Consider the following 18013-nt stretch of genomic DNA (forward strand, 5'->3'; position numbering starts at 1 on the left):
ATGAAGTCATTGGAATAATACCTGATGAATATTTGACAGGAGAACAAATAGTGGACCAACAATATTTCTCAACACCTGAAGGATTGTTCAGCATACACTCTGTTTATCCTTTCAGTCCTGAGGAAGGTACATGTCATGTCGAGGGAACATCATTGATTTTTAACCATGAGATCAATGAAAGTGAGTATCAAACACTCCAGCAGGGTAAGGATCAAGCATGTTACACCCCAAACGACCTAACTAATAGGCTTGAAGAAGCTTATGAGGTAGGTCAACCTGAGATTTTCCCAGAATTTCATGAACGGGTGGAAGAACAACTCTCTATAGCTGATGGATGTTCTAATGAATCAGAACGACAGCAGCTAAGGCAACTATTCTGGGATTTCCAGGAGATGTTTGCCAAGGACTCTTATGACTGTGGGGAGACTAACCTGCATGTTACGAGAATCCTGACTGATCCAGATGCACCCCCTGTGTTTATCAAACAATATCGACTTCCGCTAGCAGCCTACGAGTCATTATCGGAAATTGTTAAGAACCTGGAAAAGAAAGGTATTATCCGCCCAGTACACAGTTCCTTCAATCATCCAGTACTCGGAGTTCTCAAACCGAATGGTCAGTTCCGTCTATGCTCAGACTTGAGACAGTTAAACAAACGTGTGTACATGTCTGGTTGGCCCGTACCATACATTGACCAATGCTTGGCGCAAATCCAAGGGTCTAAAATATTCACAGCCCTTGACTGCGCACAAGGATATTGGACAATTAAAGTGGATGAAAGGGATCAATACAAACTAGCCTTCACATTCGGTAATAGACAATTTGCGTGGACCCGTACGCCTTTCGGATACATCAACGCAGGCCACGAATTTGCTGTGTTCATGCACAAAGCAATGCCTGATGCAGCAGAACGAGGTACCCTAACTTATGTCGATGATATCCTTATCAAAAGTACAATCTTTGAGGAACATATTTCAGAGTTGAGATATGTATTGAATCAACTAAGAGAAGCAGGTGTTAAACTTTCCCTACAGAAAGCTCAATGGTGCCGATCTAAAGTAAATTTCCTAGGACATGAAATTACTGCAGAAGGAATTAATCCACAGAAAAAGAAAGTGGAAGCAATCAAAAATACGAAGTCCCCCACAAATCTCAAGGAACTGAGATCATTCCTGGGGATGATGAATTATTCTCGCAAGTTCATAGATAACTATGCTGAGATTACAAAGCCGCTATTGCAGCTGCTAAAGAAAGGAGTACAATGGGAATGGAATGAGTGCCATGAACAAGCTGTATCTGAGCTTAAAACAAAACTCATACAGGCCCATGCCTTGCTTATCCTGAAGGTGGTAAACCCTTCTATGTTGAAACAGGTTTTACCGACAAGAGTGTAAGTGCAGTTCTTTTCCAAAAGCAAGAAAGACTGAATAAAATAATTGCTTATGCCAGTAAATCACTATCACCAGTTGAAATCAAATTTAATAATTGTGAGAAGGCATTATTAGCAACTGTGTGGGCTTTGCAATATTTCAGAAGTTTTATTCAAGGGGAAAAGATCATTGTAGAAACTGCACACCAATCACTACAATATTTGCAAAGTAACCAAATAAAAGAAGGTAACCTGTCAAACAGTAGGATAACGGCATGGACAATGTCCCTAATGGGATGGCCACTGGAAATCAAATATAAACAGGATACTAAAAATCCAGTTGCTCAAGGATTAGCTGAACTCCATGATTGCACCCATGTGGAACATAAAGATGAGCCACCAGAAAACGATTTTCTGGAAGAACAATCATTATCCCCATATAAATCCTATGAAGAGGAATATTGCAAATCACTACCATGTGCATATGTTGATGGCTGTTCTTTTCACACAGGAGATGAAAAGATGCTGGTTGCAGGTATCGGTATCGTATGGAATAACATATTTCCAGAGATATCCGAGGGATACAAAATTGGTCCCAAAAGTAGCCAGGTCGCAGAACTTGCTGCCGTGTATAGAGCTATACAAATGGCTATCGAACATGACCTTAAGGAATTTGTTTTAATAACAGATTCTGAATATGTTCGAAACAGTTTTGTGGAATATTTTCCCAGTTGGAAAAGAACTGGCATGACAAGGAGTAACAGAAAGCCAGTCAAACATGGTAAATTATTTTGTAAAATTGATGAACTGGTTAATACCCACGACCTTACCATTTATTGGAAAAAGGTAAGGGGTCATTCGAAACACCCTGGCGCTGATAAAGATGGGAATGATCTAGCGGATTCCCTCGCTAAGAAAGCAGCCATTGATGGTGAGATCTTTGATATCAATGACCTCATGGGAACTATCGAAGTAAATGTCACCACTAGGGGGCAGGCCCAAAAGGAGTCTCAACCCAGTGTGGCAATGTGGAGTCAAGATTCTCCTAGTGAGGATCTCATTGCAAGCCAAAAGGGGGATCCCATAATTGGTTTGTTTTATAAACATATTGAAAGTCCACATGATTATCCCATCACCGTGGAAGACTGCAGTGACAACGAAGAATTACGTATTCTGATGAAAGGTGTGTCACAATTTTCATTACAGGATGGATTGCTGATACGAACCTCGAAAAATGGTATTACGCAATGGGTAGTACCCGCAGCATATCGGGGTTTGATGTTGCAACATGCTCATGATGCCCCGACAGCTGGTCATCGAGGAGAGAAAATAACGTATGAGTTATTAAGAGACTACGCTTACTGGCCACACATGTTACAGGATGTCAGGACATATTGTCAAGGATGCTTGGTATGCCCTCAATTCCAGCCACAAGGTCCCACTCACAGGGCACCGCTGATGAAAAGAGGCATAGCTATGCCATGGTCAGACATCCAGATCGATTTTATTGGTCCAGTAACAACGTCCTCAAAAGGAAACCGGTATATGTTAACCGTAACATGCCTGTTCACTAAATGGGTAGAATGTCTACCAAGTAAAACATGCAGTTCTAGTGTGTGCGCATCACTGCTCATTAACCACATTTTCTCCCGATTTGGTCTTCCCCAGCGTATCGAATCCGATCGCGGAAGTCACTTCACCAGTGAAGTAATGACCAAAATGTGGGAAATCCTAGGGGTAAAACGGAAGCTCCACATAGCTTACCGACCAGCCTCTAGTGGTGGAGTGGAGCGTTACAATCAATCTATTGTTAATATCCTGAAAAAATTTGTTAGCGAATCAGGTAAAGACTGGGACGTCAAGCTGCCACTAGTTCTTATGGCTATTAGAGCTACTCCAAGCGCAGCAACCAAACTTTCTCCATTTGAGATGCTCACAGGTAGAAAGATGGTGTTACCCCAGCATTTGCTTTACAAAACCACAGATCATAACTTGATGAATGCAACTACTGCACATCAATATGTGGAGAACTTACGCAAACACCTCCAGCATGCCTTCGCATTTGCTCAAAGAAACATCGAGAAAGCCGCAGTCAGTACGAAAACGTACTATGACCTCAAAACTACACAAAAGGAGTACCAGGTTGACGATAAAGTGTACCTGTATAATTTTGCCAGAGACCAGGTAAAGGAAAAGAAGTTCCTCCCTTCATGGAAAGGTCCATATCCAATCACCGATAAACTGTCTCCTGTGGTTTACAAGGTTAAGATCCCTAAGGGGGATGATTTTGTTGAAAAATGGGTGCATATTAATCAGTTGCGTATATGTCACCCTAGCTCACAGTTGCGGAGAATTGAGCAATCTGGAAATGTATGCTAATAAATTATTTTTCTCCTGACAGGTATACCTAATGATGTGTTAATCTCTACTAGAATCCATATGGACACAAAGATTCCAAACCGGCGCAAAGATGCCCCACCTGATGATTACCATCCTTTACGCAGTCCTAATCTTGGGGGAAAAGTGCCGAGCCAAGTGTGGTGCCAGGTCTAGCATCCCTGAGGTTACCGGATACCGCGGAGTTCATCATGACCAGATAGATGTTCCTATCCTAGAGGGTCCAGATGAGCCTAAACCCGCGATGTGTCGTTGAATGACGAGCTGATGTATCCGAGGTCCATTTGATGGAGATGCAAGTTGGATATCTGTTGCACACCAGATACTCACAGGAGTGAGTTATTCGAATCTTAAAGCAAATCCGGAAAGTCCTTTTATTTGAACCAAAGGCCAAAGCAGTTCATCGCTGTTACAGTTGCTGTTTGCTACCTTTGCAACAAGAGGAAACCTGTTTGTTTACAGCTGGAGTATTATTTGCCAAGTTTATTTTTCTTGAAGCATGAAACATGAACTTCAATATGATGAAGACAATGTTTTAAAGTCCATTTCCCTCTGTACTTGGATTACAAATACAAAACATAAAGCTTCGTTCGCAACGCGTTCCCACAGGAATGAAGAAAACGTAAAACGTTTAATAATCCTTGTTGTTCTTTTGAAATGGTCACACCCTGGAACATTCCAAAAGAAAAGGGGGATGTGTCGAGATTTCCATATGGCGGGATATCATTTTTCCAATAAACTGAACTGTGTATGATCAGATACACATAGACCTAATAATTTCCTTTCCTTAGGTTACAGAAGACAAAGACTTCTTAATGTAGGGTGATTATAGGTTAACATATACATTGATCATTGAGAAAGGCAGAGCATATTTTAATATGGCGATGTAATATTGCCATGCAAGGCTGACTTGTATGTGTCTCTAAAGGAAGGTCAGATGTTGAACAACAGGCAGTCAGCTGATGTGCTATTTGCAATGGGTAATCCCATTCACCTTACTGGGAACAATGATATCAGACCATTCTTTGTTTTAGGTCAAAACACTTGACAAGATAGCAAACAAGAGGAGTCTGAGTGACAATAGTGTGTTTAAAAATGGACTAATATCTGTATACAATGGCTCAAACCTGGCTACATTGAATGTGAAACCAAAACCCATGCAAGGTTTCTATGCAATATGTGTGTTTCCAAAGTCCAGACACAAACACAAGGCTTAGGAAATACCTTTATTTTTCTTATAGCTGGGCAAACCAGTAACAATATGAAAATGTTATTGAAAATGTATACGTGTTAATATAAAGATTCCCTGAATGAATATATCCAGAATGGTATAGAAATGTTATATGGTTACCAGTGTTGTATATTAAACAATAATGTTAGAGATATAAAACCATGCTAACAAAAACAATGTTTTATATAAGGAAACATGGTGGTTTTCAATATGTCACTATGATTTTGGATAAAATCAAATCTATCTTGGATATGATAGAAGAGGTAACTGTATCCTGAATAATAACCAATGATCCCATCCAGATCAGCTATCCATAGAGGAATTATAACATTGATTTATTCACTGTTGGGTTATAATAAAACATGATTTTTGTTTTTAGTTTGCCAAATATCCCAGTAAGTCTGTGATTAGTTAGCCAACAGCACCTACAAAGGGTGAAAGCCAGTATTACACTTGGGTTAAAGATTAGTCACAGAAAGCTCCCATTGGTCACTCCCACTGCCCAGTGATAGGCTAGAAGATTTAATCTCCTGGGCAGGACCATAGGTAGTGAGGGGAATAAGATGAGAGGGGTCATTCAATGAGAGAGGGATGAGACCATCAGGAGATCTGAGCAGACCAGGACATAGAGGATTCATGCCATCTGAACGCAACCACGCCTAAGAGGAACACGCCCAGAGGCCATCTTGGTGACTATACTTGAACCCAGTTCTGATTTTCTTGTTAGTTAGACGGCTTATTACAGCGCAGAATATCTGAACATATGATGTATTGATTGAATTTCATTGGTTGATATTTTAAAAAGGGGTGAGCTTTTCCAAAGTTGCAAGTTGGAAACAACTCACCTAAGTTCTACCATATGTTCATTGATAACTGGCTGTTTAACTCAGTTTTGGATAAAAGCGCTAGATACTTTAAGCTACCTCCTCTAGATATTTTGATACTTTGCCGCAGCATGTGCAAGCCACACCTAGCCAAATTTAGGACGACTCAATAGATATCTTATTCCAAAAATATATGTATTTTACCCGCTTGCTCTGTGTAGTATCACAGGCCAGCGGAGGTTAAAGTATAGACAGTGGGAAAATTCCTGTCATTTATAGTTGATTGCATAGCGATTGTGGGGCAACGCCCAGTCGTCAGATCCACTGAGTCATCCTAAATTTGTTATATTGAATGGTATAGCTGACATCAGCCAGTTTATTTTGGATAGCGCATTTTTGATTTTGGACTGCGCAATTTTGATTTTTGATAGCCACCATTTTGTTTTTGATAGCCACCATTTTGTTTTTGATAGCAGCCATTTTGATTTTGATAACAGCCATTTTGTTGTCGTTCAATTCATCCATTTTGTCTCCAGAGACCCTGTGGTAAATTGAGTAACAGGGCCGACGGCCATATTTGATGAGTCATATCTCTGCACTGTATTTGAGTTGACTGCTAATTGGTTTAAGCCTTTTGTATTGGTGAATAAGTATAATAACATTTTGATGTTTTACTGAAATTATTATCCAGCTCATTGCTTATTATAAGAATGACCTTATGAGTTTTGTTATATATCAAAAGTGCAATTTTATATTGTTTTGATATTGTAATATTTATTCGATATTAAATTGATATTTTTATAAATTGGTCCACATTTATTTGCATGTTTAAACCAGTACTGTAAAACCTCGGAAAACGAGCTCACACAGTTAGGCGTGTGTTTGTATCTTTAGCTCCTCCTATTTTCCCAGGAGCATTACATTTACATTTTTGATTTTATATTTATTTTTAAACAAGTTATACAAACATTGACAAAACGCCCGACATAGTCCACCTGGGAAACTCCCTAATGTAGATTATGTGCCTTTGCATCTTTGACTTCAGATATTACAGGTTTTTCATGAGCCGAAACTAGCGGGGCACCCAGGGGAAACTAAAACTTTGGAACTCATGTCCCGGCACATGTGGTGGCCTTCTATTAGCAAGGATTGCAAGGCATTCGTGGCAGCTTGCGCCACCTGTGCCAGGAATAAAGTATCTTGGATTGCTCCCCGAGGTCATCTTGTACCTTGGCCCATTCTATCGAGACCTTGGTCTCACCTCTCGATGGATTTTGTAGTGGATTTACCTTCCTCAGGAGGTAAGAGTTATTTGGGTCATAGTTGACCGGTTTAGTAAAATGGGACATTTCGTACCTCTACCTGGGTTACCCTCAGCTCAAGAACTGGCTAAGTTATTTTTTTTATACATATTTTCTGCTTACATGGTATCCCTGAGAATATAGTGTCAGACATGGGGGTCCAGTTTGTGTCACGCTTTTAGCAATCTCTTGGGCATCAAACTCTCTTTTTCTTCCGGGTTACACCCAGAAACCAACGGACAAACAAAGAGAACTAACCAGTCCCTGGAACAGTATCTCCGCTGTTTTGTATCAGACTGTCAAGTGTCATGGTTGGATTATTTACCATTTGTGGAATTTGCCTTCAATAACCTTCTCAGTTCATGTACCAAATTGTCACCGTTTTGGATCGTCACTGGTCAACACCCTAAGTTTACCTTTTTCCCATCTTCTCCTTCTCCTCTTCCAGCTTTAGAGGAGTGGAGTACTCACATTCAACAGATTTGGCCTCAGGTTCAGCAGAATCTACGGAATGCTGTGTCTTGACAGAAAAAATATTCCGATGCTCGACGTTCACCTGAATTTGGATTTCCCCAGGGAATCTTGTATGGGTTTCTACCCAAAACATCCCTTTACGTCAAACCTCTGTGAAATTGGGGCCTAAATTTATTGGTCCTTATTCCATTCAGGAGAAGATTAATGATGTGGTTTACAGGGTGACATTACCTCAGTCTATCAGGGGAGTCAATTCGTTTCATGTTTCTCTTTTAAAACCAGCAGTGAACACAATTTTATCCTCAGCTCCTCCTCCGCCAGTTGAGGTGGATGGTGAACTCGAATATGAAATTGGGAAGATTTTGGACTCTAGGAGAGTTTGTGGTTCCTTGCAGTAATTGGTGGACTGGAAGGGATATGGGCTGGAAGAAAGGTGTTGGGTTCCAGCCCGTCAAATTCATGCTGATCAGTTAATTCATGACTTTTTATCTGGAATTTCCTGATAAGCCCCCCACTCCTCAAGGGGGGCGGGGTAATGTAATAAGCTTACCTTCCAGCGGCAGGTCCCGCGACGTCTCCAACGGGGGCCGTGCTGCTGGCGAGTCTCCCCCGCCGACATCTTCCGGCGGTATCCTCGGTCTCCCCGCGGCTGTGAGTCTCAGCACACGCATGCGCAATGCGTCTGAACGGGCGTGCGCGAGACCTGTAAGGTTTTATGCATTAAAGAGGCGGGTTTGAGCAAGCGTCAGTGGTGATGTCATTTTGTGACATCACCAAACAGGAGGTGCTGCTAAATGGGGAGTGTTTTTTTGGGACTTTGTAATTTGTATATAAGGCCAGAGTTCGCAGTCGCTCACTGGCCTTGTTGTGTAAGCATTATCATACTGGTACTTTTCATGTTAAACATCAGAGGCAAAAGCTTTAATTCATTGTGTGTAGATTTTAGCTGCATTGGAATAATTTTTTAGCAAAGGGGAGTCAGTGCTTTGATGCAGAAACCAGCACTGGCTGTACTGTCACTTTTTCCACAGACTACAGAGAACAGGGGAAAAAAACAAAAAAAACCAAAAACCTTAGTATGAAAATCCTGCTTTGGTATCCGATTTCACAAACATAATAGAATGTTTATTTATGCTGGAGATGAATACATTTCAGCCTGCAAGTTCTGCACATGTTAGTGCAGTATTCTCCTCAGACAGACAACCCTCAAAACCTATATTTTGTCTCTCTGAATAAGCTATTCAGAGAGACAAAACTACAGCTGCAGTTTAGACCTGACACCTGCTAAAGATATAAAGTACACAAAGGGTTAACAGCTGTAAGAAGAGGGATTCCCCTGACCTCCCCTCACGATTCATTGATCTGACACCCTGGTCTGATACTACTACATGAAATGGAATTTGATAACCTTAAAGCTAATGTGAATCTTAAAAAAAGAAAAGAAACAAAGAACTAGATACTTACCCAAGGAGAGGGAAGGTTCTGGGTCTTATAGAACGTTCCCGCTCCTTTCACAGTCCCCATTTAAGCAACAGCTCCTCGATTAAATCCCCGGCCCCAGGAGGCTTGGGAAGTCGTCGGGAGCCCGCGTACTGCAGAAGACGGGTGGCTCCATAATACGCATGCATGAGCGTGCTAGAGAGAGCTAGCACAGGCGCAGTACGGAGCCACCCGCCTTCGGGAACACTCGGGCTCTCCGATGTTTCCTTTGGCGGCAGAAAGCAGTATTGGACCAATTGGGGAGCTAGCGCTGGAACGAGAAATCCATCAGAGGAGCAGGAAGGCTCTTTAGGACCAAGAGCCTTGCCTCTCCTTAGGTTAGTATCTGGTTGATTTTTTTTTATTCCCATTTACTTTAAAGGAAGAGATAAGCAGGGGGGCAGATACAGCAGTATTTAGGAACATCTTTTGAATGAGAAACAAAGACACAAGGACACCGGGAGCCCAATATCGTGCAGTATCGTCTGGTTAGATGGAATAGGATGTAAAATAGTGTAGATATACTCACAAATGTAGGTTGCAAGCTAGGCAAACACTGTTGTGGGCATGTGTGGAAGTACCATTCTCAGTTGGCCTTTTTTGGAAGTTGGTGTAGTGGTCGCAGCTCCAAAATAAAAAATGGTCTTTTACTCACTTGAGATCAAAGACTAAGTAAGCTCCTCTTTGGGAGGCTACTATTAATGCTAGGAGAAGATAGGTGGTGCCCAAGGTATCAGTAATCTTACTATATATAGGTAAGAGGTTCTTACCTTAACCTCCTTGCCGGTTATCCCGAGCTCAGCTCGGGGTAACCTGCGCAGGAGAACTTCTCAGGCCCCGATGGGCCGTTTTGCATAATTTTTTTTAATTGCACGCAGCTAGCACTTTGCTAGCTGCGTGCATATTACGATCGCCGCCCCCCCCCCCCCCTCCAGAACCCTTGCGCAGCCTAGCCAATCAGTGCCAGGCAGCGCTGAGGGGTGGATCGGGATTCCCTCTGACGTCCCGACAGGGGATGCCCAGCAGGAAATCACGTTCTGAACGGGATTTCCTGCTTTCAGACAGCGCCGGCGGCGATCGGGTTAAGTTGGGGGATGCCGCTTGTCAGCGGCTATTGCTACATGATTTAAAAAAATTTTAAAAAAAGTGCTGCGCCGCCCCCTTGCCGACACAATTGGAACGGCAAGGGGGTTAATGAAGTCTATCTTCAAAAATGTGAATTTTTCGTTAAAATTAACAGATTTTATTATGCAGATTATACAACGCGTTTTGTGGATACAAACCGCTTCATCAGGTCAAGTTTAAGTGCCTTTAAGGAGTAATCTGTGCAATGAGCCCTGAGCATTCAGTGCTCATTGCACGGATTACTCCTTAAAGACACTTGAACTTGACCTAATGAAGCGGTTTGTATCAGTGAAACGCGTTGTCTGATGTGCATAGTAAAATCTGTAAATTTTAGCAAAAAAATTCGCATTTTTGAAGCTAGACTTCATTAAAGTAAGAACATCTTACCTATATATAGTAAGATTACCGATACCTTGGTACCTCCTAGTATTTAGGAACACTTACACAAGCCATCCAGCAGTGGCTGGATGGTGTAATGGTTAAGGGCTCTGCCTCTGGCACAGGAGACCAGGGTTCGAATCTCGACTCTGCCTGTTCAGTAAGCCAGCACCTATTCTGTAGGAGACCTTAGGCAAGTCTCCCTAACACTGCTACTGCCTATAGAGCGCGTCCTAGTGGCTGCAGCTCTGGCGCTTTGAGTCCGCCAGGAGAAAAGCGCGATATAAATGTTATTTGTCTTGTCTTGTCATCCCCAGCCCAGTTTAAAAATCATTTTAAATCGATAGTTGTACTTTAAAGCATTAATAATACCTGTAGCACAGCAGGTTTTCCAAAACTCACCTTTGGTGATACAACCTTTATCAACTCATTCAAGAAGCGAAATTTCCCAACCTCACTATGAAATCTCCTCCCACAGTTCTTCATGCAAGCCTCCAAGACCTGTAAAATAAACATTATGGTAAGAACACTGGGAGAAAGCTATAAGTCTAATTCACAGCACCCATGGTGAAGCTGGAGCAGCGTGTAACAGATATACAACACTTTTTTGTCATTCGCTACAGCGGGTAAAATGTAATCACTTGCTCTAAGTCAATGCCGCAGCCAGCAAGTTTAAGAAGAGTAAACTTGCCCAGGAGGATACGTTTGATGGAAGTCTCCTTGCTTTATCGCTGAGTTGCACGTGGTTTGAGATCACCCAGAACAGTGATCTGCAAACTTGGCTCTCCAGCTGTTAAAGCAGTAGGATCAGCCATACCATGCCAGGGAAAAAAACACATATATAAGTAGATAAATACTTGATCTACTTACATAACACATGTATTCTACTGTCCACGTTTTGATTTCAGTGAATGTTATATAGTAAATGACGAGAATTCTGTTCCTGGTGGGGGCCATGTCTTTTGCCCACAGTTAAGGCTAACTCGTGATGTCATTTCTGCCCTTTACTTTTTTTTCTTGTCTCCTCCAATCGCTGAGTCACCTCAGCCTTGCTTGTAAACACAAGTGAGTAGGGGATTAGGTTTCAGATAAGCAGCTAGCAGGGAAATAAAGGAAAGGGGAGGAATACATTGTAGATAAAAAGAACCCCCAGCATGCAATTCTTTGGCACCGACTACTAAAGGGCCAGTGCTCCTTAAGTATGTGATAACTCCAAATCATAACAGCAGAAAATGTTTTGCAAGTTTTGAATGCAGGATTAGCATCTTTATCACTTAATATACTCAGACCAGTTGCTGTTGAAATTTGATTTTTGTGGTGACGATACCGCTTTAAGGAACTACAAGTCCCACAATGCATTGCAGGAGTCTGACAGCCACAGTCATGATTCATAAAGGCAAATGCATTGTGGGACTTTTAGTTTCTTAACAGCGGGAGAGCTAAGTTTGCAGATCACTGACCCAGAAGGACATTTATTTCACTCAGGTCGTATGTTTTTTAATTCATAAAAGGGCATTATAAACCACCACCAATGACAATGGTCAATGGATTTCTAGGATTTGCCACTTACTGTGAAGAGAACTGGGTTTTTTTTTTTTGGCATATTTGATGATAGCTGGAATGTTTATCCCCTTCTTTGAACAATTTTTTAAAAGTATTGATTGTGCACAATCTTTTTGTAGGACAACTGGAACTAATATATTTTGATACCAGTACTGGTACTTCAAGTGTATTATGATCTTGTGGATTTGCTTCCAGTGAACATCTAGGATGGACTGATGTTGGAGAATTTAGTGTCTCCCGCTTTATTAGAGCAGCAGTGGTGGCATGATCTTAGTGTTAGGTGGGGTCTTATGTCTTTTTGTGTATTGAGATGTATGTAACTATACCCTTATTTTAGAGGGTCTGTTCATCTGATTAAACAGTAAAGCATATTTTTGCAATAAACTTCAGCTCTTGAGTGCAGCTATACTGGTTTTAATAGTGCTAGCACCAACTGAGGTTTAATCCATAATTTGATGAACAGTTTGCTTTGTGTGTTTTTTAAAATGTAATCACTTCCTACCGGTGCAACTTTCTCTCTAAAATTACACTGCATTTTCTATTATTGCACAACCATTTATGTGGATGGCTACATAGGTTCACAAAGGCAAAAGAAGAGCAGTTGCTGTATTTTTCGGACCATAAGACACACTTTTTTTCTTACCCAAAAGTGGGGGTGGAAAGTTAGTGTGTCTTATGGTCCGAATGTGCGCCGTGCCTCCCCACAGAGTCCCCAAGTGCAGAGCTCAGCGAAAGTCTCACCTCTCCAGCCATCGGGAGTTCTCAGGTTGGTGCAGGTTGAGTGTCCACAGGTTCTGGTGGGCCATAAGGGTGAGTGCCCAGGAGGAGTATGCCCATATGGATTCAATTTCTATTGGCTACGATACCTCTGCTGCGGGATTAGATGTCCCGTCTCTGCCAATGCCCATACACTTCAGGCCAGAAGCTAATCCAGGAGAGGAAGTAGCAGGCAGCATGGCCACACAGGCCAGGACCAGGAAGTGACAGCAGTCAGAGCATGCCAGTGCAGTGTTTGATCGTGCTACACTGCACCGGCTGGGGACATAACTCTATTCTGAGCCACCTGCCTACATCCCCTGGGACATTGCTTCTCTCCAGTTTGTGGAAACTCGTGCACCTGATCATCCACTGGGCATTCTCCTCCTGGCATATGAGCATCATCCCTGGGCATACTCCTCCTGGGCACATGGGCATACTCCTCCTGGGTATATTGACATACTTCTCCTGAGCATATTCCTCCTGGCATATGGGCATACTCCTCCTGGGCATACGCCTGACATATGGTCATACTCCTCCTGGCATATCGGCATACTGCTCATTGGCATAATCTTCCTGGGCATACTCCTCCGAACATCCGCCAGGAACTCTCTCCAAGTGGGTCGTAACTCAGCCTGCAGTTTTCCTGATCTGCAGCACCAAGAAGCAGATGGAGGACTCCCGCTGGCTGGAGAGGTGATAAAGGCCTGCACTTGTAGTGTTTAGTGTATGCAGGAATAAGTGTACGCAGGGATTAGTGTAGATGATGGGAGCAGCAGAGGTTAGTGTAGCTGGGCAGTGTAGTTTAGATAGAGACAGGATGGAGGGACAAGCTCCCCTGCACAATGGACGCACCAGGTTTAGTATATTTTTTCAGATGATATTTGTTCTCTAAACCTAGGTGCGTCTTATGGTCCTGAGCGTCTTATGGTCCAAAAAATACGGTATAACTTGATAGATGACAACTTAATTTTGCACTGGACCATGCCAAGTAACCATGTACAGTACAGATCAGAGTGCTACAATCAAGCTGTGTCTGACTCTTACCATAGTTGTATCTATATTACAGCACTCTAATATGTGTCAAACTGTTGATTAACCAGGGCTGTGGAGTCGGTACAAAAAAAAATCCTCCGACTCAGACTCCTCAGTTTGTGAAACCACCGACTCAGTACCCCAAATTGCTCCAAAGACTCGACTCCGACTCTATAGCGCTGTGATTAACATTATTTTCTTTTCTTTTGTTTAACATTTTCCATTTGCCATTATGCTGATGTCAAACTCCTTGTTCTCCTTGATGCACCTGAACACTGTCTTATTAGTGGTTAGTCAGCTGTGGCACCACAACAGACTGTGAGTACACTGCTTTGCTCATGGTGTCTATTCATTTTTACCTTTATCATCATGTTTGCTTGTGTTTTGCTGTTTTTGTAAATCCTTTCCGTGCATGTAGCCAAAGAATATTGCTATCCTCATTATAGATTAGTAAGACAGATGCCAAAACTAGCTATAGCCAAAGCCATTTCACAAATAGTGAAAATATTTGCTCACACCGTGATATACAATTGTGCTCATAAGTTTTCATACCCTGTCAGTATCACAAGCCCCCTAGTGGCCAGACCGCACAATGCCTTCCAATCGGTTTCAGCACACAGACCATGCAATCTGTGATTGCAATCAGTGCGCAGAAACTGCTGGGATTTGGGCAGCAGACCGACTAGAAGGGAGCTTGTGAGTTACGGTAATACACATTACACACTATTTCAGGGTATAACTAGTGTTGGGCGAACAGTGTTCGCCACTGTTCAGGTTCTGCAGAACATCACCCTGTTCGGGTGATGTTCGAGTTCGGCCGAACACCTGATGGTTCGGCTAGCGCTGTGATTGATCAAACGGGTCACGTGGTTCGGACCCGAACGCGCTCTGATTGGCCGAACTGTCACGTGGTTCGGGTAAATAAATACCTGAACCACGTCATATCTCCGCCATTTGTCTGTGGGTTTAGCTTTGGGTAGGCAGGCAGGGTAGTTCGCGCTCCAGCCACGCTAGCCAGGGTCCCCCCAGTCATTGTGTCGCTGCTGGGAATAGTAGTACACCGCTCGCTCAGGCACACTATATAGCATTCTGTTTACTGCCACTCTGTGTACCTCGCTCAGCCACACTATATAGCATTCTGTTTACTGCCACTCTGTGTCTGCTGGGAATAGTAGTACACCGCTCGCTCAGCCACACTATATAGCATTCTGTTTACTGCCACTCTGTGTACCTCGCTCAGCCACACTATATAGCATCCTGTTTACTGCCACTCTGTGTCTGCTGGGAATAGTAGTACACCACTCACCCGCCACTGTATAGCATTGTGCTCTGTGTCGCTGCTGGGAATAGTGGTACACCGCTCACCCGCCACTGTATAGCATTGTGCTCTGTGTCGCTGCTGGGAATAGTGGTACACCGCTCACCCACCACTGTATAGCATTTCTGTACTGCCACTGTACTGCTGCCAGTCAGCGTGTACTTTAAGGATAAGTGAAATGAGGAAGAAATCCGGTGAAAGAGGGAGGGGCAAGGGAAGAGGTGTTTCCCCTGACTGTTCACGTACAGGCCACAGGAGAGCACCCAAGAAAACCCACTCAATACCGCCCATGTTGTCCAGGACAACAACCCTCACAAATCCAAAAGAACAGGACCAGATAATTACTTGGATGACCTCTCAAGCGTCCAGCAGTGGGTTAAGCAGCACCAGCACATCACGCACGAGGTCCGAGTCCTCAGCCAGTTACAAGGAGCCAGTGGGCACAAAGCTGACACAACCGGCAGCGACACCACGCACACAACTGCTAGATAACCAGTCCGATGAATTACCTCAGGACACAATGGGGTATTCGCAGGAGCTATTCCCAGCCCGACAAACTTCCACCTTTTAAAAGGTCAATGGAGGAACAGCCAGAAATGTTGTGCCCGGATTCACAACCATTAACTGTGGGAAATGCACCGCGCACTGAAATACAAGGCGAGTCCGAGGAGGACTCGGAAACCCAAATCCCAGAGCAAGTTGGGCAGGAGGGGTTGCAATTGCAGGAGGTCGGCCGACAAGATCTGGAAGACGACGTTGGAGTGAGCTGCGCAGAGGTTGTTCTGGGGAGCTCTACTCCACGGCGGCGGCCCCCCACAATGACATATGACGAGTTTCAGGAGATGGAAGAGGAGGGTATGGACAATGTGGACAGAGACCCAGATTTTGTTTGTGAACGAGAACATCGCCGTCGTAGCAGCAGCACAGATGAGTCTGTTGAAGAACCCACTGCTGCACGAGTTCGCCTTGTGCCACAAGGTAGGCGGCGCGCAATTTCAGGCACCACAAGCGTGGAAGTTCAAGTGAGAGGCAAAAGAGGCGCAAACAGAAATCGCCAGCAAGGCAGGTGCTCCAAAGTCTGGGCTTTCTTTGAAAACTGCACTGAGGATGGTACTATGGCGATTTGCAAGGTGTGCAAGACCCGCCTGAGCAGGGGGAAAAGTATTAACAACCTCTCCACCACCAGCATGAGCCGCCACATGCTATCCAAACATCCCACTCTGTGGGCAAACGCGGCAGGACAGGGTACCAGCAACACTGCCTCCCTTGGGGTCACCAGACTCACCACCAGACCCGCCTCAGCAGCAGCAGTAGCCAAGCCATTGCGTGGTTCACAACATTCACAAACATCAGACGCTGACACTGTCACTTTCCGGAGTAGTGCTCTTGAGGTCTCCCAGTGTTCATCAAACACAACAACCAACAGCCCTTCAGTGTGCAGCCCTACGATTCAGTTGTCTGTCTCGGAGATGTTTGATCGCAAGAGGAAATTGCCAGCAAATGACCCCCGGGCCGTGGCAGTAACAGCCAGCATAGCCAAGCTTCTGGCCTGCGAAATGCTGTCATATCGAGTGGTGGAGACAAACAGCTTCAAGGGCATGATGTCAGTGGCCATCTCACGTTACGTGGTTCCCAGCCGCTACCACTTTGCGCGCTCTGCAGTGCCTGAGTTGCCTGAGCACGTGGTCAGCAAAATAACCCGAAGCTTGAAGAATGCCGTTGCCTGCAAGGTTCACCTCACCACTGACACCTGGACGAGTGCGTTCGGCCAGGGTCGATACATCTCCCTTACCGCGCACTGGGTGAACCTTGTGGAGCCTGGCAGCGATTCCTCACCCGCTACGGCGCGGGTGTTGCCCACACCGCAAACAGCTGCACCGCCGTCCCTCCCACTGGATAACAACAGCAGCACCTACCTCTCTGACTCCTTCTCCTCCAACGCATCTCAAAGCTGTACCTCATCCGGAAACACTAACCCAGCAGCAGTAGGATCGTGGAAGCAGTGCAGCACAGCTGTTGGCATGCGTCAGCAAGCGTTGCTGAAGCTGATCTGCCTTGGGGATAAGCAGCACACAGGGGAGGAAATTTGGAGGGGAATAAAGGAACAGACGGATTTGTGGCTGGCACCGCTGGACCTGAAAACGGGCATGGTTGTGTGTGATAATGGGAGTAATCTCATTCGCGCTTTAAGGTTGGCTAAGCTGACACACATCCCTTGCCTGGCGCACGTGATGAACCTAGTAGTTCAGTGGTTCCTGAGGACATACCCAGGCGTGGCCGATCTTCTGTTGAAGGTGCGACGAGTGGCCAAACATTGCAGAAATTCCAGTGCTGCTTCGGGGGCACTCGCCAAGATGCAGGAGCGCTTCAATCTCCCCCACCATCGCTTGCTGTGTGATGTCCCTACGCGCTCGAATTCTACGCTGCACATGCTAGCCCGCTTTTGCGAGCAAAAGAGTGCAGTGGTCCAGTACATGACGGCGCAGTACCGAGGCGCATCCGGACAGCTGCCAAGCTTCTGTGGATCCGATTGGGCCAACATGTTGGACCTCTGCCAAGTCCTCCAAAATTTTGAGCAATCCACGTTGCTTGTGAGCAGTGACAACTCTTCAGCCAGCATTACCATACCACTGCTGTGTTTACTGAAGAGGTCAATGTTGAAAATCAAGGAAACAGCTGTCATGATGCAACTGGGGAAACTGAAGGAGAAAACGATCAGCGTGATGGTACCAACATCAGGCCATCCGCATCAGGAAACGCTGG

The 18013-nt window shown here is 44.3% G+C and overlaps 1 protein-coding gene across 2 annotated transcripts in view; it reads right to left on the reverse strand.

Annotated features, from left to right (window-relative positions):
• GGA3 (golgi associated, gamma adaptin ear containing, ARF binding protein 3) overlaps window positions 1-18013 on the reverse strand; it is a 257926-nt gene that overhangs the window by 152085 nt on the left and 87828 nt on the right. For both annotated transcript variants that reach the window (XM_068261937.1, XM_068261936.1), the window contains exon 4: window positions 10981-11079. In XM_068261937.1, coding sequence (XP_068118038.1) covers window positions 10981-11079 — 99 coding nt within the window. The remainder of the gene's footprint in view (window positions 1-10980; window positions 11080-18013) is intronic.

Source organism: Hyperolius riggenbachi, chromosome 12 (assembly GCF_040937935.1).
Source record: "Hyperolius riggenbachi isolate aHypRig1 chromosome 12, aHypRig1.pri, whole genome shotgun sequence".
NCBI lineage: Eukaryota > Metazoa > Chordata > Amphibia > Anura > Hyperoliidae > Hyperolius > Hyperolius riggenbachi.